Consider the following 19,748-nt stretch of genomic DNA (forward strand, 5'->3'; position numbering starts at 1 on the left):
AGACAAATTGTCTTAGCTTGTTCTAGATTTCCTTCTGCTTTAATGGATCAACAAAAAAGCTCCATACACTTTGCATATAATGATGATAAATTCTCTGACATAAATGGACTCTGACATGACTTAAATTAATGATGGCTGCATAAGGGAACCTATGACAAAAATTCTCTATTCTTCAAACTGATTTCAGAATCAAATGGGAGCTCATGTTTAAACTATTCTTGATTATGAATATTGATCTAATTAGCATTATATATTCCAGGAGCAGATTTATACATATTTAATCTCCTTGACTTCATTAAGATTCTATGTAGTCATTTTGAAAGGAAACAGCATATACAATATATATAAATAAAGCAGAACTGATAACCTTGGCGTCAACAGTTGTTCCAGTCCATCAGCATACTTGTGGAATCCTTTGTCTGGTTGGTTGGGATTGAATTGGTTTCTCAGCTGTCGTGTTTAATAATACATCAAGTGCTGTACCAAATAGTTCTGATTCCCACAATCAATTTCTCATCGCTGTAAAGTGGCCATTTATCACTACATTGCATTTATTAACATGCTGCTCTCTGGTTGCAGTGCTAATACTTAAGGATTATATACATTTCCTACAGACAGATTGAGTAACAGTTTCTTAACGTATGACCAGAAAACTTGAAGCAAACCATTCAGGACACTGGACACCAGTTTAGAAATCTGTTATAGATATCTACCCCACATGGGAGTTTTTAATAGACAAATGTAAGGCAAGGGATGACACTACTGAATGTTCCTGCTTATTTGGTTTTCTTGATGGCTTATTAGAACATTAAAAAATTCAGAGCAAGGGGAGGCAATTTGATCAATCAAGTTTACTCTATCCAGAGTGCATGGCCCAGATTCTTAAAAAGCTTAAAGGGCTCTGCACATTGGCCAAAAAGATGCCGGAGCCCAAATTCCACAGGTCCTGCCCTCGAACCCAGCACCCACTATTTTTGCTGAGGGAGTGAATGGGGACGAGATGTTTTTCACACATTTCATAGACGTTCACATTTCATATTTCATATTTAAATGTGCAGCTGCCTTTTAACAGAAGCAATTCTGGTCTCCTAGCTTTCTGAAACACAACACATGGAGGGCTTTAAACATTTGAGGAAAAGGTCTAAACCTGCTGAAGTTATTTGGAAAGACAAGGTACACCTTTGGCAGAGGTCAGATACCCTTTGGGAGAAGTTAGGCGCATGAATGTGCATAGGAAGTGGATAAGGTGTAGAACTGTCAAGTCATTTCAATCTCTTGCCCTTTAAATTTCGAAAACAAAGCAGCCAGCCAGCAGTTAAAAACAAATCAGTGCTTGTTTCATTAGATGTTGTTGACATAAGTCTGAATACCAGCATTATCATTTTATTTCTGTTTGACTGCTTCTGCAACCTATCATTATTGCAGTGGCGGCCTGTAGGTTCACAGTTTGATTGAGAACTCCAAGTGGTCATAAAGAGATTTGCTGTCTTTGATCCGGGGCTATGAATACAAATGTTTGTTTTTGTAAGGGAATAGTACTTGAGGGGATGTAAAGGAAAAGAATGGTTTTCATGCATTGTTTGTTATATATAGTGAAGGTCTTCCCATGGTGGATATTGGGTGAGTTGGCATGGCGGGTGTAAGAGCAAAGAGTAGTGGGTGGGAGACACAGGTTGGCATGAGGTAGAACCAAGTTGGCATGGGGCTATAAAGGGCCATGGAGATGAGTTGGGTTCAGTGAGGACTGCCTTCAGTTTCATAGAAAAATAAACTGGGGACAAAAATCTACATTTCTAAGAATGCGCCTATTTGGGTTTTGTCTGTTCAGAGCCTTGAGGGCTATAATATAACTTTGATGCCAGAAATAAATGTGAAAGGCTGGCCAGAAAAATGCTCCAGATAACAGCAGTATACAAATCATAATTCCTGACCTCCTATTGTTGGGTTGGTAAAAGATTTGCACACAGGTTAAATGTACATGCCAGATCATACAGTAGTTATTGAATTTAACCTGGTGTGAGATGTTTTCAGTAGCTAGTTATATTCATGCTGTTGCTTAACTATTGATTGCTGCCCTGATGCTACAACTGACACCCAATACTCAAAAAGAAGCCTGCTGAGAGGATTCACAATGTATCAGTGTTTCTTGCACCTCGATGTGGAATTTGAATTGGAGTTTTAACAGGTGAATTTGTTGGGTTGTTATGTGCAATTAACAAGGATGAGATGACCAAACCAGGGTGCCCACATTACGAAATGTATAGACTTTAATGAAAATAAATTTCATGGCAGAAGTCTCATATCAGAAGCACATTTCATTTCAAAACACAGTGATTTCCAGTGGTCGATGTTAATTTACAATCTCAGTCACCCAATCTCACTATTTTTGTCTTGTTATTACAGTGTCATGACAGCGGATCACAGCCCTAGTTATTTACGGGCATATAGAATGTTTTGAGGAAGACGAGTTATTTTTAAAAAGGGCATATAAGCAAAAGCTGGTGGAGACTGAAAAGTAACCACTTTCTGAAAAATTCCTATGTGGATTATACTTGACTGACTAATCCAGAGAGGCCCTGGAATGTCGCACCTAAAAGGTGTCAAGGCCGACTTCAGACAGAGACAGTTGAAAGGAAGAGATGCAATTCAAAAGACTGAACTTTAATCTCCTGTGGTTGCAGAAACAATGGGAAACTGATTATCACCTTAGCTGTTGAGTTATATCCCAGAATGCAGAAATGGTCTAAGTTGAAAGAAAGGCGATTCTGGGTGAAAGACATGTTTGCTTTTTTCCTATCCAGGAATACACAAGAAAAGGGGTTGAAAAGCCAGCTGCACACCTGATTGGTGTGTTCTAGTGCTGGTGCACTAGTGGGTGCTGTGAAGGTCACAGCAGAAGAACAGCAGCGAGACATCACTGCAGCTTGCAGGTAAAAGTTTTTTCTCTCTTTCTCTGGCTGGAGCTAAGTCAGCAAAGCCACAGTTAAAAAGGAAACAGGGCAACTCCTTCAGCTAACCTGAAGAACCAAGTGTCTCCAAACCAACTGCTCAACTACCAAAGTCAGCACTACTGGAATCGCCTAATTTAACAGGCATAACATTTCACCATCTACTCTTCACGGACAAACCAAATACTGATTTGTACATCTTCTTTAACTTTTATTTTTAGACTCAACTTCTTATTTCTGGTCTGTCTTTATGTATGCTGCATTTTTATTATTTTTTTTCGTGTTTTAATAACTAATAAGCTTACTCTTTCTTTGACTCAAGAAAGCCTGGTTAAATTGGTTCCTTCTAAAACATAAATACATTTGGACTAGGAAAAGGTATCCACGAGGGAAGGGATCCTCTTTAAATTAACCATGTTGCAACCAACTGAGGGAGTTGAATAAAGAAGAGGAGCCAGCTCGTTCCTCCTCACCCAGGAGCATAACAAAATTGGGGTCCCATTCGGAAAGTTAACAATTTGGGGTATCTCATCTGGGATCATAAAAAATTGGGGGACCTTGTCCAGGGACCTGCCATGATAGGGAGTTTTTATTTCGCAAATTTCAATTTTAAGATTCTCAGTGCAGGCAGCAACCATTCCTACTGAAGGCACATCACATACGCTGAGGCAGATTCAACACTAAACGCTGCAAATTCCACCTGTAGCTAATTTACCTGCAGACTGATTCCACCTGTAGCTAATTTACCTGCAGACTGATCATTGTTCAGTATTTCCCTATATCACAAATAAACTCTGTGTTAAATGTGATTATAAATTAACATAGACTACTGGAAATTAACTTTTTTTAAATGCAATTCATTCTTAATGTTATCTGTTGCTGTATCTCCTTCAAGTCCAGTATGATTTTTTCAAGTGAAGTGGCAGCTGACAGTGTCATTGGATGGTTGATCTATATTAATTTTTACTGATGATATGCCAAAAACATTTGTAGTTAATTATTGTCAATCCTATATGGTCAGATACCTCAAAAATATGCTCATTCCTTATAGCCGGACTTAAAAGAAAAGGTAATTTAACTGCAGTGAAGTAGCTAACTGACTGTTGTGAATTATAACAGTATGAAATATACATAAGTATGACCCTGAATACATTTAATATTTAACGATTTATCAGTCATGGTATAATTAGAATGCCTATCTCCAGACTTGCGTTACTGGTGTTATTTTGCTTATGTGAAGGCCCTACTTGCTAGCACCTATAAACTTTGTGAATTATGTGTCTTACAGACTTATGAAAGAAAGGGGCATCACTTGAGTTATATTCTGTAAGTACTTTATCTGATATCTGCTTCTTAAAGAAATTATTTCAAGTCTATTTGTCCTTCTTAATAATGAAGAAATAATATAGACAACAGCATCAGTTACAAGGTCACTAATCACTAAAACACCCATTGAGAAAATGTGTCACTTACCAAGAAATCAAGTATTCCATCCAGACAGATTTGCATCAGCAAGATTAAATATCTTTAGTGAATGTAGAAGACTCTACTATCTCAACACTCAGGTTTTTGCTTACCAAACTGTAAACATTCATTAGTGCCTATACTTCTTTTGAATCTTGGATTGACCCAGCTTCCTTGGGCATATCTTCACCATAGCTCATCCATAACAAGTGTAAAATGTTCAAACTGTGCCAGCTATTGGTAACTACTGTATAAAAGCTGCTTGAGCAGACAAATTGCTCCAATTAATCTCGCTAGCTTCCTGCCAAGCTGTCGACAAGGACAAACTGGCATGGACTCAATATTCTTCTATCATTGCTATTCAGAAGAACAGGCCAAAGGCTCTTCTACTATATATTACAGTGCTGCTTGTTAAGTGTACATCCCTTCCAGCTGTAGGGTTGCCAAGGTTACTTATTGCCAGCAGTCTGGTATGTGTGTATATTCTCACCTGTTTTTGTTTCAAATGACAGTTTTATTTTGTACACACCCACCTTAAAATCAGTCAGTTTAATTATGATGGACATCTTCTGACCCTTAGCTACATCAAGCAAAGCTTGTTTTCTTTGACCACTTGCGGCAAATTTTCCTATGGTTAAAGATTCTGCCAGAGGAAAGCTATTTTACATTGAAAGACTGAAATAGTAAAACAAATGCATAAAGAAGAAAAATGGTTACAAATATAGCATGATATCATTCCCCCATCTCCCATTAGATTAACTAACCCATAATTGTGCTCATCAATCAATTATACTCAGTATAATATCTATTGCTACCAGAGTCAAGGATGCAGGCTGTGGTTAAATAATGAGAATGCAGATAAGGATCAGCTAATCTCATTGAAATTTACAAAATTCTGAAGGGGTGTGACAGGGTAGACACTGAGAGATTGTTTCCCCAAACTGAGGAATCTAGAACATGGAGGTACATTCTCAGGACAAGGGATTGATCATTTAGGACTGAGATGAAGAGAAATTTCTTTACTCAAAGTGTTGTGAATCTTTGGAAATCTCTATTCCTGACGGTTTGGGTACTCCATCATTAAGTATATTTAAGGATGAGAAAGACTGATTTTTTGGTGTCTCAGGGAATCAAAGGATATGAGGAGTGGGCAGGAAACTGGAGCTGAGGCAGAAGATGGGAGAGGTGGTGGCATAGTGGAATTGTCACTGGACTAGTATAAGACCCAGTGTAATGCTCTGGGGACCTGGCTTCAAATCCCACCATGGCAGGTGGTAAAATCTGAATTTAATAAAAATCTGGAATTAGAAGTCTTATGATGACCATGAAACCAGTGTTGTAAAAGCCCATCTGGTTCACTAATGTCCTATAGAGAAGGAGGTCTGCTGTCTTTACCTGGTCTGGCCTATGTGTGACTCCAGACCCACAGCAGTATGGTTGACTCTTAAATGCCCTCTGAACAGGGCAATTAGGGATGGGCAATAAATGCTGGCCCAGCTAGTAACACCCACATCCCATAAGCAAATATAAAAAAATAAATCAGTCATGATCGTATTGAATGATGGAGCAGTCTGAAGGAGCCATATGATCTGCTTACGTTCCTAATTTTAACTTCATCATTGTGGCAGGTATCAAGGCATTTTTATTCAGAAATTCCTTTCAGGTTTAAAAGGAAGGATCAATATTTATTATTGGATTGATTGCAGATTTGCTCCGAAGGAATATGGATATACCAAAGGCTTTTTCTCGGTCCATGATTTCTTATTTTTTATGCTGTCGCACTGTAAAAAGTGGTCACATTTCTCTGTAAAGCCTTCTGTGCTTGCCACATCCATTATTTTCTAGCCTGTGTTACAACCGCACCTTCTTCATTTCCTTTTCCAGCGTTAAAAAATGCTGCAGGAGGTTTGTCAACTTTCAACTTGACACCAAATCTCCAACTGGAAAATTATGAAAAAAGTAAACCAGCCATGTGCATTATTTAAACATTCCAATGGATGGGAGAATTCAGACAAGGGTAATGCACTACCAGCCATCCAATGGACGTTAATTGGTGTTCAATCAATAAGAAAACAAAAGCTAGATATCAGATTTCAAGTAAAATTAACTAAGCAGCACTGAAATAATGAAGGAAATTGGTTATAAAATGTTTGATGCTCTTAAACAGTTGGGGTAATTTTCAACTTTGCTACCCACGTAGTAAACGTACCACATAGGGCAATTCACCTGCCCTTTATGAAACCCACCTGATTCCTCTGCCATCAATTTTGAATAAAAAAGACAAAGACTTGCATTTATATTGCACTTTTCACAACCACCAGAAATCTCAAACCACTTTACAGCCAATTAGATACTTTTTGAAGTGCAGTCATTGTTGTAATGTTGGAAAAACGACAGCTGATATGTGCTCAGCAAACTCCCAAAAACAGCAATGACTAGATTATCTGTTTTATTTGTGATGCTGATTTGGGGATAAATATTGGCCAGGACACCAGGGTAACTTCCCTGCTCATTTTTGAAGTACTGCATGGGATCTTTTACATCTATCCAAGCAGACAGATGGAGCAGTGGTTTTACATCTCATCCATAAGATGGCACCTCCAACAATACAGTATTCCTTCAGTACTTCATTGGAGTATCAGTACTGATTTTTGTGCTCAGTCCCTGAATTGGGACTCAAGCCCAGAACTTTGCGACTCAAAGTGAGAGAGCTATCAACTGAACTAAAGCTAACACACATGCCCTGTTAAAGGATGCAGTACACACCTGAAGCTGGTGGCAGGAGATCCAACCCCGGTTTGGAATTTGGACCTCATTTAAATGCTTCCAACAAGCTGAAAGTGCCAAACTGGTGCCCTTGGCAGCTTGCCAGTTATACTGAACTAGCTAGCTGGTCAGGCTTGGGTGGTGAAGTCAAGTCTGGTATCCAGCATAGGCTGGCTTCAGGCTGCTGTATTTTTATGGAGGGAGGAGGAATAGACCTCACTCCATAGTTCCTGCTCATCCTAGTCCCTCAAAAGGTTACCTAAAAATAAAACTCCTTTCTGAAACACTGGTTTGGCTGTTCGGCCAATGGACAAAGATTGCACGATGCATGCTCCATCCATTTTTATTAGAAAATTGCAAAGGGGGTCCAACAACCAATGTTGACCCTGATTTGCATCTTCAAGTAGTCTTATGCTCAAGACAGGCAAACGTTATAATTTAGTCCAGGCAGTGGCATAGTGGTATTGTTACTGGACTAGTAATCCAGAGACCAAGGGTAATGCTCTGGGGACCCAGGTTTGAATCCCACCACAGCAGATGATGGGATTGGAATTCAATCAATTGAAATTCACAGTTTAATGATGAACATGAATCCATTGTTGATTGTTGTAAAAAGCAAACTGCCATCCTTACCTGGTCTACATGTGACTCCAGATCCATAGAAATGTAGTTGACTCTTAAGTGTCCTCTGAAATGGCCTTGCAAGCCACTTAGTTGGAAAACTGCTAGAAGATTGTGATTGTTGGAGGTCAGTCATCTCAGTTCCAGAACATCACTGCAGGAGTTCCTCAGGGTAGTGTCCCAGACCCAACCATCTTCAGCTGCTACATCAATGACCTTCCTCCCATCAGAAGTGGGGATGCTCGCTGATGATTGCACCATGGTCAGCACCATTTGCGATTCCTCAGATACTGAACAGTCAATGTCCAAATGCAGCAAGACCTGGGCAATCTACAGGCTTGGGCTGACAAGTGGCAAGTAACATTCATGCCACACAAGTGCCAGGCAATGACCATCTCCGACAAGCGGATGTATCTACACCACATGGACTGTAGTGGTTCAAGAAGGCAGCTCACCACCACCTTCTCAAAGGCAATTAGAGATGGGCAATAAATGCTGGCCTAGCCAGCGACACGCAAATCCCATGAATGAATAAAAAAACCACTCAACACATTCACAGCTCCAACCGAAAATGTTATGAAGTGGGTCCTGGGTGTCAATGCACCCCTCCCCCATCTGAAGTTCAAATGCATGCCACCTGTTAGTCAGCTGGGAAGCTAATGGGCAGGTGTTGAAAATTGTCCCAATACGTGCTGTTTGGAACAGTGGTAGAGAGCCAATCAGGAAAGAGATCGCGAGGTTATGGTGGGTAAAGTTGTAAAACTATCATTGCTGTTCAGTTACAAGAGAAAAGGCAAATAAAAATAGAAACAGGAAACACTGCAAACACTCAGCAGGTCAGGCAGAATTTTCCATACCCACTGGTGTCGAGCATCATGACAGCGTGAGCGGACAATATGGCAGGAAGTCCAAAAATGGTTTCACAACATCGTGAAACCAGTCTGCAATCGTCCAATCAGCCAATTAATAGTGGGCCACATTTCCTGCCACCACACATCAGGAACTTCATTTTAATACATTTGCGTATCATTATAAGCCCAGTTCGCCAGAATCATCTCCCATGCTGGATCATCCGGGCATATCAGCGTGACTGTATGCCGACATATTTCACAACTGATCAAAAGCGACGTGCACTTAGCGGGCTGCACTTCACTTGGGACTTTGAGGCTTGTTTGCCTATCTTGCTTCGGGCAGCACTCACAGTCATCAGTGCCAGGCTTCACAGGTAGTACGACATCACTTTTAGGGGGGCTCACAGGCAGGTATCTACTTACGAGACCAGCCGTAAGGCAGGGGTGGCTTTTCAATGGCTGGAGGGCTAGGGCTTGATTGGGGAAGGGGGTGAAGTGGCCTCAGGCAAGGGAAGAGGCTGCAAGGCTGGGCATTACTGGTGAAGTGGGGTATCCCAGGGTGTGTGTGAGGGCACATGTTTATCTGTGCATAGTGGCCTCAAGAGGGTGAGGGTTGAGGAGGCAGTCTCCAGAGCAGATGTGAGGATGTGTGTGGGAGACTAAATAGTGATGTCCCTTGAGCTGGCAGAGTGAGATGAATATGTGATGAGCTTGTGAGTGTGTGAGTTTAGAGTGATGAGATGGTTGCCTTACCCTGGCAGCACGGATGAGATCATTCATCCTCTTTCAGCACTGGATGGTGAACCTCTTCTGTGCAGCACTGGCACTGACCAGCTCTGCCACCGCCTTCCAAGTGGGAGCGGTGACACTGCTGGGCCTTCTGCAGTCAGTGCGGGGGTAGATGACATCACAGTGGGCTCCAAAGATGTCCAGAAGTCATCCCAGGGATGTGGTACTGATTCTCGGGGGGCTGCAGTCTTATTGCCTTTCGGGGCCATGTCTCCCGTGCAGCAGTCCTGGGTTGGAAGCATTTAGAGGTTGCGCACGGCTGCACTTTACATATGGCGCCTGGGATGAGGAAGCAACGAGGTGACGATGTGACAGGCAAACTGGATGCCGCCCGTCAGTGAAATGATGCGTTTCTGGGGAATGCATGATCAATGAGGCAGGATTGAGATGATGCAGTGTGAATAGCCGCCATTTCAGCTAGCAGGTAAAATGTTCTTTTTTCCGCCCGCTACTGCACTTAGTGCAAACCCAAGATGATTCCGGCCAGAGTCAACATTTCAAAAGATCATTAACCTGAAATATTAATCCTGTTTCTCTTTCCACAGATGCTGCCTGACCTGGTGGGTATATCTAGAAATTACTGCTTTTACTTCTGATTTACAACAACTAGAGTATTTTGCATTTGCAAATAAAGCACTGGGTTGCTTTTGCTGAGAAATAGCATTATTTTCAACTCACCTAAATCAAAAATGAAAAATAGTACAATTAAAATGTCACAGAAATAAGCAGCAACGATGATTCTGGATATTATAAAGATATTGGACTTGAATTCTGTGGAAAGGAGGAGACTTTGAGGTAATCTAGATGACCTTTTCAATATTTTGAAGAGAACTGACAATACTAATTTAAGCAAATCATTCATCATGCTCAAGAGTGTTATTGCCAGGAGAGGAGGGGTGAACTGGCCTCCCTCTATTCAACCTCCTTGGTTGGTCACAACTAAGGTTTAAGTTTCTTCTTCACACAGATGTGATTTTTCAAATCAGAATGTATTTAACCATTTCTGCATTGACCAACAAGGAGCCAATCAAACACTAAATCTGAAAAAAGTAAAAACATAACATCACACACACAGGTATCAGAAATAAGGGGTTAGAGTCCAGTGAAAAAAAGTTAAAAGAATATATGTTTAAGAGCTCTTTAATTTTCCTTGAGGCGTAGATTTTAAACATTGTGGCCAATTTAGGTTAGCTGGTTTCTTGGATGCAGCCAGGTGTACATGATGTTGCAATTATTATGAGATCTCAGTTCACTGGGAGGTTTCCGATAGTTGACTTCTTGAAAGGGTGACACACTTTTTCCAGAGGAGAGAGAGAGGGAGGGGGCACAGCTTTCCAGCCTGTTCCCTCTGCTGAAAACTTTCTTGACACGCCCTGTGTCATTTGTAATCTCTCTGCAGTGGCTGCAGCCCAGCCTGTTATATTTCACCCATTGTGTATTTCCAACGGGTTTTGGATGGGTCTCTCTGTGGCAGCCATTGTTTCAATATCCAGCACTTTGCATTTTAATGTCTCCTCCTTAGACAGTGATGAGTTTCGATGGATCTTTGAATTATAGGATATGTGTCTGTCTTCACACTCCCCTGGGGGTGTCCTGTTTGCTTTTCACCTTCACCTTGGAAGGTGGCCTTATATTTTTAAGCAGTTTGTTCTGTCTCATTTCAAATTGCAAAATTTCCAGTCAGTTGAAAGTTGAAAAGTCATGTTTTCAAAATTAAAGGGGCATAGCCTCTTGACAAAAGTTCAAATATTAGGGAACACATAGATGAATTTTACAACCCCCGGTCAGCGTGTTTGAAGGTCGGGAGGGGTGGGTGCTCATAGAATTGAATGGGTAGTCTGTCCGCTGCCTTTACACACATCCGAACCTGTCTTCCAATTTATGGTTGGAGGGCAACATATCCGGCAGCCCCTCTACCCATAGACCTATTGAGGCCCTTAATTTGGCGAATTAATCGCTGCTTAAGTGCCTTATTCCCATCTGTGCAATTTTTCATCCAGCTGGACAGAGGCAAGGTGAGCAAACTGGCAGCTTTCACAGCACTGTTGAGCAAGAAGGGTGGGAGAGATACATCCTTTGGGGGGGTCATCTGTGGTCATTGGCGGCAAGCCCCCTCCAAGACCATACCATCCTTAATCCACCCCACCTTGGCCTCTAAAACCCAATCTCCCACAACCCCTCCTCCCCTCACTGGGATCTGTCAGGCAGGCCTTAAAAAAGTAACTTAACTGAAGTTGCAGATTCATCGCTCTTCTTCTTCCTGGACTACTTGTAGTCCCAGCAGCAGCAACTACTCATTTCTAGCACTGCTGGGGCTACAGAGAAGGCTGTCCCCACCGTACTTTCATTGAGGGGCAGCCAGGATTCTGGTTGGTGCCAATGGACTTTTCGGTCGAGGGGAGAGGGCCGGAAATCCTTCCCCTGTAAAATCCACCCCACAGTAAAGATGAGGGGGTAAACTTTCACCTTTGCAATTTATAGTACACAATGTTCTGTGCCAATGGAAGATTTTAAAAATTGATTAATCCTCAGGAGGTTTAACCAAGCAGAACTTTCTTTGCCTAAGGCTCATAGAGTTAAACAATATAGTTATGGTTCTGTCCTTGTGCCTAAAACAACTTCTGAGTCAATTCAGTGAAAATCCAGAAGAAAATATAACTGTAACAAGGGAATTGTAAGCCATTAATCAAAACAAACTAAATAAATTAAAAAGTAGAACTTGATAAGATTTCTTCACCCAAAAATCCTATTTTCTGTTATGTGGAAATGGGTTGATGGGCAGATATCATTCATGTGGCAAGAGGGCAATGATTCCTTGAGGGTGTGTTCACTCTAAGGAGGGAATAAGAATTCTCAGACCCATAGGAAAATATTCATCCACGACATCGCTTAGCTGCATTATACTGTCAAGAAAGCAACTCTAAACCCCAAACCCCAACATTCTTTATTTGCCTGATTTCATAAGAACACTAATACAGCTTTACCTTCCCAGTTCTTGGAATCTTCTTTTCTTTTGGAAGAATTCTTGGAATTTTCTTTTATCTTCTTATCAGTTTTTCTCCATTAGCTTTGCCCTTCACACTTGTCATTTTTTCCTGACTTGTTTTTTCCATATCAACAACTAAACACAACTGGAAGCCAACAAACAGTGGGACTTTGTTGTTTTCACTGTAATTACTTAATCCTTTGTAATTTCAGCCTTTTGCAGACACTGAATTATACAACTATTCTCTTTTTGTTAACCTCTTTCACTCCCTCTAATTTGCTCCCCTCTTCTCCTGAAGGCATTAACCTATGCTGAGATATGGTTCTATGCCTCTGCCTCTGGTACACTGCCCTGGAGGTCATTCTCCCTGTGTCAATGTGGACTGCAAGTGACAACAGTTTAGGTCACTGGGGCTACCTGGAGAAGACCTGATGAGATGTCACACATATTTGATTCAATGGGAAGTTTCAGCCACCTTACTCTGAACGCTGCTGTACAGCTGCCGTGGGATTATTTTTTAAGTTCTTTCATGGTCCATCTTGGTTTCAAGGAGCATGACTTATAAACAGAAAAGAATAAAAGTGGAACATGCAATTGGTAATATTCACAATATCATTAAGATCACTGAACATGCCATTGTGCATTCTCTCACTTGAAACATGCCTTGTAAAGAGGCACCAGCACCATTGGATACATCTTTTTATTTAGGTTGATGTGCAATACCTGATCAGAACATTTCTATTACCTCCATTTTTGGCATCAAGCTCCCAGGCCTGTACTCCAGGCTGAGTCAGGAATTAGCCATTAGTTTGAAAAACATTACACTGAATTGTATACTGCACAAATACGATCAATACAGACTAACATACAATGCTATTGCTGTGCTACAGGACTTTTCCAATGATATCAAGCTGAGAGATCTGAAACTCCCAACCCCCTGATATGCTATTACCAGGGAACATTAATCCACACACAGAAACGTAAGCATAGCCCTACCAAGTAGCTAAAATTGTAACATAGACAAATGTATAATATGTAAAGTGTGTCCCCTGAATTTAAAATATCCTGATCTGCCAACCCAACCGAGGTAATGATTTGTTCCCCTTGGAATGTGTGTACTCATTTATGACATTCTAGAAGCCAACCCAATTTATACACCATCACAAGGACAGCAACTCAAGTTTCATCTTCTTTATTTTACAACAGCTGTGAACGGTAAAGGCAGTCAAAGGAACTCACTGGGAACTAGACTAGGATTATTTCAACTCATTTGATTTTGGAGCTGGAACAGCTGTTGTAGAGCTTGTGAAAGTAGCAAGGGAGAGAGAGAAGAGAAAGACAAAGAAAAGGAAAGGTAAAAAAGGAGATTTCATCCAATCTGTGTGAGCCAGATTCAAATCCCGGACTCATATCTAGACGTATATTCTAAACTACCCGGTAGTGTCCCTTTAATGTACTGGGATTCCTTGTTCTCTACCCAATTCCAAAAAAGAATCATTCTCTCAGCTTTCCAGCTTCTGAAGCAGTACATCAAATTGAGTATACTGCACAAGGAATAAGAGTTTAGAAATAATTCAAAAAGAGTGGGGCCAAAATTGCACTCCGCTTCTGGCACACCTCTGCTGTAACTCTGGGGTCAGGCCTACACTGAGAGGTCTCAGTGGTCCTGTAAATGGAGAAACCTTCTCCACCCCTTTCAAGCCCAGTGACATCAATACAACACACAGGGATCCCCAGTTTGGAGTTTCTCCACACCCAGCTTGTCAGGAGCTTGTTGTAAGACTGGAGTACAGATGGCGGGATAAAGCATAAAGAAGGACACAGGTGTGCCACAATCGGAAGATCTTAGCCAACAAAGTGACCTGAACTGATAAATTCGGTGAGCCTTTTTTATAGTTTCTACTAACAATGGGAGCTAAGGAACCTGTGCATCCCCTTCTGGTGGTGGCCACGTGCTATTGTTACCGGAAAAGGTGGCAAGTGGGTACCAGAGATCTGTGCAAAGTGACACGATGCCAGTAACCCTGTGAAATCTGGTGAGCTCAGTGTTGGAGGGTACTAGCGGGTACAATCCTGACAATCCTGCAGGGATCACAGCCTGTAGTTGTCCGAGGCCCATTTCTTCATTATTTGGCAAAAGATTATGAGGGGCATAGACAGGGTGGATAGGGAGCAGCTGTTCCCCTTAGTTGAAGGGTCAGTCACGAGGGGACACAAGTTCAAGTTGAGGGGCAGGAGGTTTAGGGGGGATGTGAGGAAAAGCTTTTTTACCCAGAGGGTGGTGTCAGTCTGGAATGTGCTGCTTGGGAGGGTGGTGGAGGCGGGTTGCCTCACATCCTTTAAAAAGTACCTGGATGAGCACTTGGCATGTCATAACATTCACCAAGTGCTGGTAAATGGGATTAGGTAGGTAGGTCAGGTGTTTCTCATGTGTTGGTGCAGGCTCAATGGGCCGAAGGGCCTCTTCTGCACTGTGAGATTCTGTGATTCTGTGATTATAGAAATCTCACTGCCCCCACAGCTCAACTCAAGCTTTTGATGGTTTCCCCAATTTAGTTTCATATTCCATAAGCTTCACAAAATTCCAATAAATTCAGAATTAACGTACAAGACCCAAAATGATAAACATTGCCGGTCATTCATAGTTAATAGGCAACAATGTAGGTATTCTTAGAATGAATTCAGATTTTCTTCCCTCTCATTTTCTTCTGTGGCACAAATTTCCTGTTAAAGTCAGGATGTAAACACAGATTTTTGACCCCCTTTTTTCTGAAATGTAAATCTATTTTACTCTAAATTCTAATATGATGATTATGTTCTTATCTCCTGTATTAATTTTGTAACTTCGGCAGGACTTTCCAGCCTCACCCGCCGGTGGGATCTTCCAGTCCCACCGAAGTCAATGGACTTTTGGTTGGCTCTGTCTCATAAAGTTACTATTTTTTCCGGTTTTCCAACATGTCTTGTCCTGTGCTTTGCAGAACATGCTTCAGAATATTTTAATACTTTGAATATTAAAAACGGGAATATGAATTCCCAATTGGAACAAGTTTCACCTTTTCACAGGAAAAATTCCAGAAATTTAGAATTCCCTGCTCCCAAAGGCTGTGTGTCACGGGGACAACTAAATTTTTCAGTAATGAGATTGATAGATTTTTGTTGTCTAAGGGTATTAAGGAATGTTAAGGAGAGTAAAGAAAGTTAAAGTACAGGTCAGTCATGATCTACTTTAATGGCAGGAGCTGGAGGGTCTGAATGGTGCATTTCTGTTTCTATATCCCTAAAGCTATTTGGTCTTAAAGGGAATGAATTGCACATGCTTGACGCTCGCCTGATCCTAGGGACTAAAGTCTAGCTATCGATGGACTTACCAGAATCTATTGGCACTACATTGTGACTTTCTTACAGATATTCTCTAACTCACATTTTCCTTTGTTGTTGTTCATAGCTCAGATGCTAACGTGCTGAAGCATATATTGCAACAAAAAATGGTACATATGGGCAAAGAAAATAAGATTTTCTAAAATCTCAAGTTCAGCTATGCCCCTCAGGTCTCCAAGGAAACCCAGTACAAAATTTGTCATTAAGTGGAGGTTTTAATTTCCTCACAGGGAGGAAGTTACATTCATCAAACGCTTTAAAATAAGCAAATAAATTTGATTCTACTGTTGCTGTACATCATCTTGGGTTTCCACGGCCAAATTTCAATGCATTCTACTGGTAGCACTGGTTCTATCCATCAAAAAGAATGGTTTGGGCAGATTTTCTGTCTTGTATAGAACATTAGCTTAATATATTTATGGTTAATAGTGATTTTGGAAGTGGGAGGGTTACCAACCATCAGTAGAGGTCAACACTTCAGTATGGCATCATAAAATGTACCCAGTCAAAGTTGATGCAACAAACTGCGCTCCTAATAATGGAACACCACATGGCAACAGAACAGGTTTCAAATTCTGGAACAATAGGCACCCGAGGAGGATCCATTTGTGTAAATTTCATGGCACTGTGGCCCTGGAGATTTGGAAGCAGGCTGTTCCAGGAACTGAGTCTGCCTAGTGGGCCCACTGAGATGCTGCGGCCACTCTAAAAGGTAAAATTTATTGCCAGCAATATTACTGAGCGACTGCTTCATGCATCTTACAAAAGCTGCATTGTTTGTTACTTAAACTTCCATTAAAACAGCAGGACATAAGAATGTCATGAGGCTACATTAGTATCACCAACAGTAGTTTCTAATCAGCAAGTTCCTGCCAAATGGGCTGAAAGTATTTCCGAAATGATGGTGTTCTACTTGGTTGTTGTACACTTGCTTCAGGTGTCAGTGGAGGGATGTAAACCATATAGATAACAAAATAGCAATGTAGATCTATTACAAAACATTTATTTCTTTGCTTCCAGCATTGCTTTTACCAGTAATGAAATCCTAGAGCAAAAGCTCAAATAACATCTGACTAAAATTAAAATTTCTCACTAAAAATAAACACTGCTTGAAATTCTACGCTGAATTATGAATGGCTGAAACACCTTACAGTGAGTGCTAATGTCAGCCTTGAAGTCAAAGCAGTATCTTCTGTCAGACAGTTTGTAATTGATTGCCTGAGTTTCACCACATGTATTTTGTCTTTCAATACCTTTAGTCAATTTTCAAAATACGTACAAAGTGCACTAGTTTGCACATATCAAATAAGAACTTACATCTCTCAGAAACACCCCAAAGCTCTGCGTGCAAAAATTTACTTTGAAGTGCAGTCATGGCTGTTATATAGCAAATGGAGCAGCTATTTATGCACAGCAGGAAACCAAAAATAAAAAATGAGATGAATAACCAGTTAATGTAATTTTTGTTGGTACTGGTTGCAGCAAGAATATTGGGCAAAATACTGGGAGCCGTCTTCTTCAAACAGTGCAATCTGAGCACATGAACAAGGCTTCGACGCAATGTCATTTTGAACGGCAGTTCCTCTGACAATGCAGCATTCCCTTAGCACAGCACTAAAATGTCAGCCTAGATAATGGACTGGATTTTTCAGCAGAAACAGTGGTGAGGCTAACTGTGATCACCTTCATTTACATGGGGCAGGATTTTACTTCTGTCAGGCGGGCACGCGCCTGACCCGATCAGGCGTAAAATCTCACGCAATGAAGTCGGGCAAGCGTCCCGACATCATTATGCACTTTTGCAATCTTGCAGTCAGCGGGCACGCATGAGAGTCACCAGTAGGCCCGCCGACAATTATCAGGCCTATTAAGACCCTTAAAGTATTAATTGAGTTGTATTTTTCGCTGACCGCTCAACCAGTTGGTGAGCGGACAAATAGGCCAGGTGGCCTTTGAATTTTTTTATGAAACCTCATCCATGGGCACGGTAAGGTTTCCAATGGTAAAAGAACTCCAAAAAAACTTCCACTTTATTTTAAACATGTCCCTCTACATGTGACTGAGTCACATTTGGGGACACGTTTATATCATTTATTAAAGCTTTAGTTTCCTTTGTCCAAATCTTCAGCTCCCTGAGGCAGCTCTGTGCCCTCAGGGAACTGTCAGCATGTGCTAACCCACACATGCACAGACTTCCGCGCTTGCCCTCCTCCCACCCCCAACCCAGCAGCGCTGAGTCTTTCAGCTCGTCTTTCATCACAGTCGGATGTTGATCACAGATGGCAGTCCGTTTCGCGGCCGCTCCTGGGCTTGCCTGCCTATTTCAGTTCAATATTATTTTCACAGTATGATAAATTTTCATTACTCCCAAAACCCTCTGCAACTCTGAAAAGTAACTTTCACAAGTGTGGAGCTCCATTCCTTTCAGAATTCAATATTCTAAGTGATACTTCCTGGTTCAGACTATGTTACTCACTAACAATTCTTCAATCTGATAGGTTAAGGAGACACACTTTTGTTTTCCCTGTTCCGACAGGTTCCCGATGCTCTGTAGAGGGCACTACACTCTTTCAATAGTTGGCTGATTGGAACTTTCCATGTAAAAGTCACTGAATGCCTATGGGCAAGTGAAAGTGTAGTGAACAGCTAGCATCATTGGTTTGGCCATCATCACAAAATTCGGCCCAGTACACTTAAGCCTTGGAGTTCAACTTGAACTCACAACCTTCTAACTCAGAGGCAAGAAACAAACAACTAGACTAAGTTGACAGTCACTATTCTCTTTTTTTAAAACAACTCTACTCATAATGGAAAGATTTAATTTGTAACAAAATCATCAACCCATTCATAAAGAATGCCAGCTACGATGGCGATGCTGGACTAGTTCAAGGATGAAGAAGCATAGATTTTTTAAATTTTCCCTTTTAAAAAATGTTTCTGTTTATTTCTTTCTTCTATTTAGTGTGCCAATTATAAGAGGAGTTGTAGGTTAATGTTGGAATCCATTACCATATTACTGATGCTGATATTTTATACATTAGTCTGGATATCAAGCTTTGTTTGTGCAATTTCTATCTTAACAATCATGCAAATCTTATTTCTGAACAACAAACTTATTCATGATTCTGTTGCACATGGTGTAGAGATTAAACCTGTCCCATAGCTTGTAATATCACACTATTTCATCATAATCCATAGAACTTCTCTTATTAGAATTATCCATTCCTCCTTATTTTTCATAATAATCAGGATAAATAAACAGGCAAAGAGGCATGGAGACAATTGTAACACTCCCTCTTTTGCCTGGATTTCCCTATCTAACTGAGTTGGATGGAACTCTACATTACTGTGACAAAGGCACTGATATCCCCCAACTGTTCTTAAACACTTTCACATATTGACAATGCAGTTACAGGTGACAGGAGACACTGCAGTATATATAATAATTAAGAAAGTAGCTTTCTCAATTCATTAACAGCATCAGTAACAGAATTAAAGCTGTTGGAAAGTAAAGCTAATATGTTGAAACATTTTTTTATATTAACCATTTTGAAAATAAAGTCCTACCAGAATCTTCAATAGAGAAGTAGAAGATATCACTTGTTGCATTGTCACCTTCACGCAAGACATAGGAGATCTTCATGTCATCGATATCAGCTGTTAAAAGGGAATTTGAAGACAATGAATAAATTGCATAGCGTATGGCCAAATAAACGTTGTTAACACCATTCTAAACACATCAACCCCCTGCTTACATTTTCTATCAGTTCAGCTCCTTCTTGTACATGCAGCTCAGCCTTATAAATTACAACTGTGTAAACAGTCAGCAAACATCCATCATTAACAGCTTCCTATCTGTTTAGAAATCAATGCATTGGGTGCCTGGTACTGCACTTTGTCTAATGATGGTGAGCAGCAAATAAAAACAGAAAATGCTGGAAA

The 19,748-nt window shown here is 40.8% G+C and overlaps 1 protein-coding gene across 1 annotated transcript in view; it reads right to left on the reverse strand.

Annotated features, from left to right (window-relative positions):
* Window positions 1–19,748, reverse strand: part of frem3 (Fras1 related extracellular matrix 3) — a 417,152-nt gene that overhangs the window by 385,025 nt on the left and 12,379 nt on the right. The window contains exon 2 of the mRNA XM_041178465.1: window positions 19,374–19,463. Coding sequence (XP_041034399.1) covers window positions 19,374–19,463 — 90 coding nt within the window. The remainder of the gene's footprint in view (window positions 1–19,373; window positions 19,464–19,748) is intronic.

The sequence above is a fragment of the Carcharodon carcharias genome, chromosome 1, assembly GCF_017639515.1.
Source record: "Carcharodon carcharias isolate sCarCar2 chromosome 1, sCarCar2.pri, whole genome shotgun sequence".
Classification (NCBI taxonomy): domain Eukaryota; kingdom Metazoa; phylum Chordata; class Chondrichthyes; order Lamniformes; family Lamnidae; genus Carcharodon; species Carcharodon carcharias.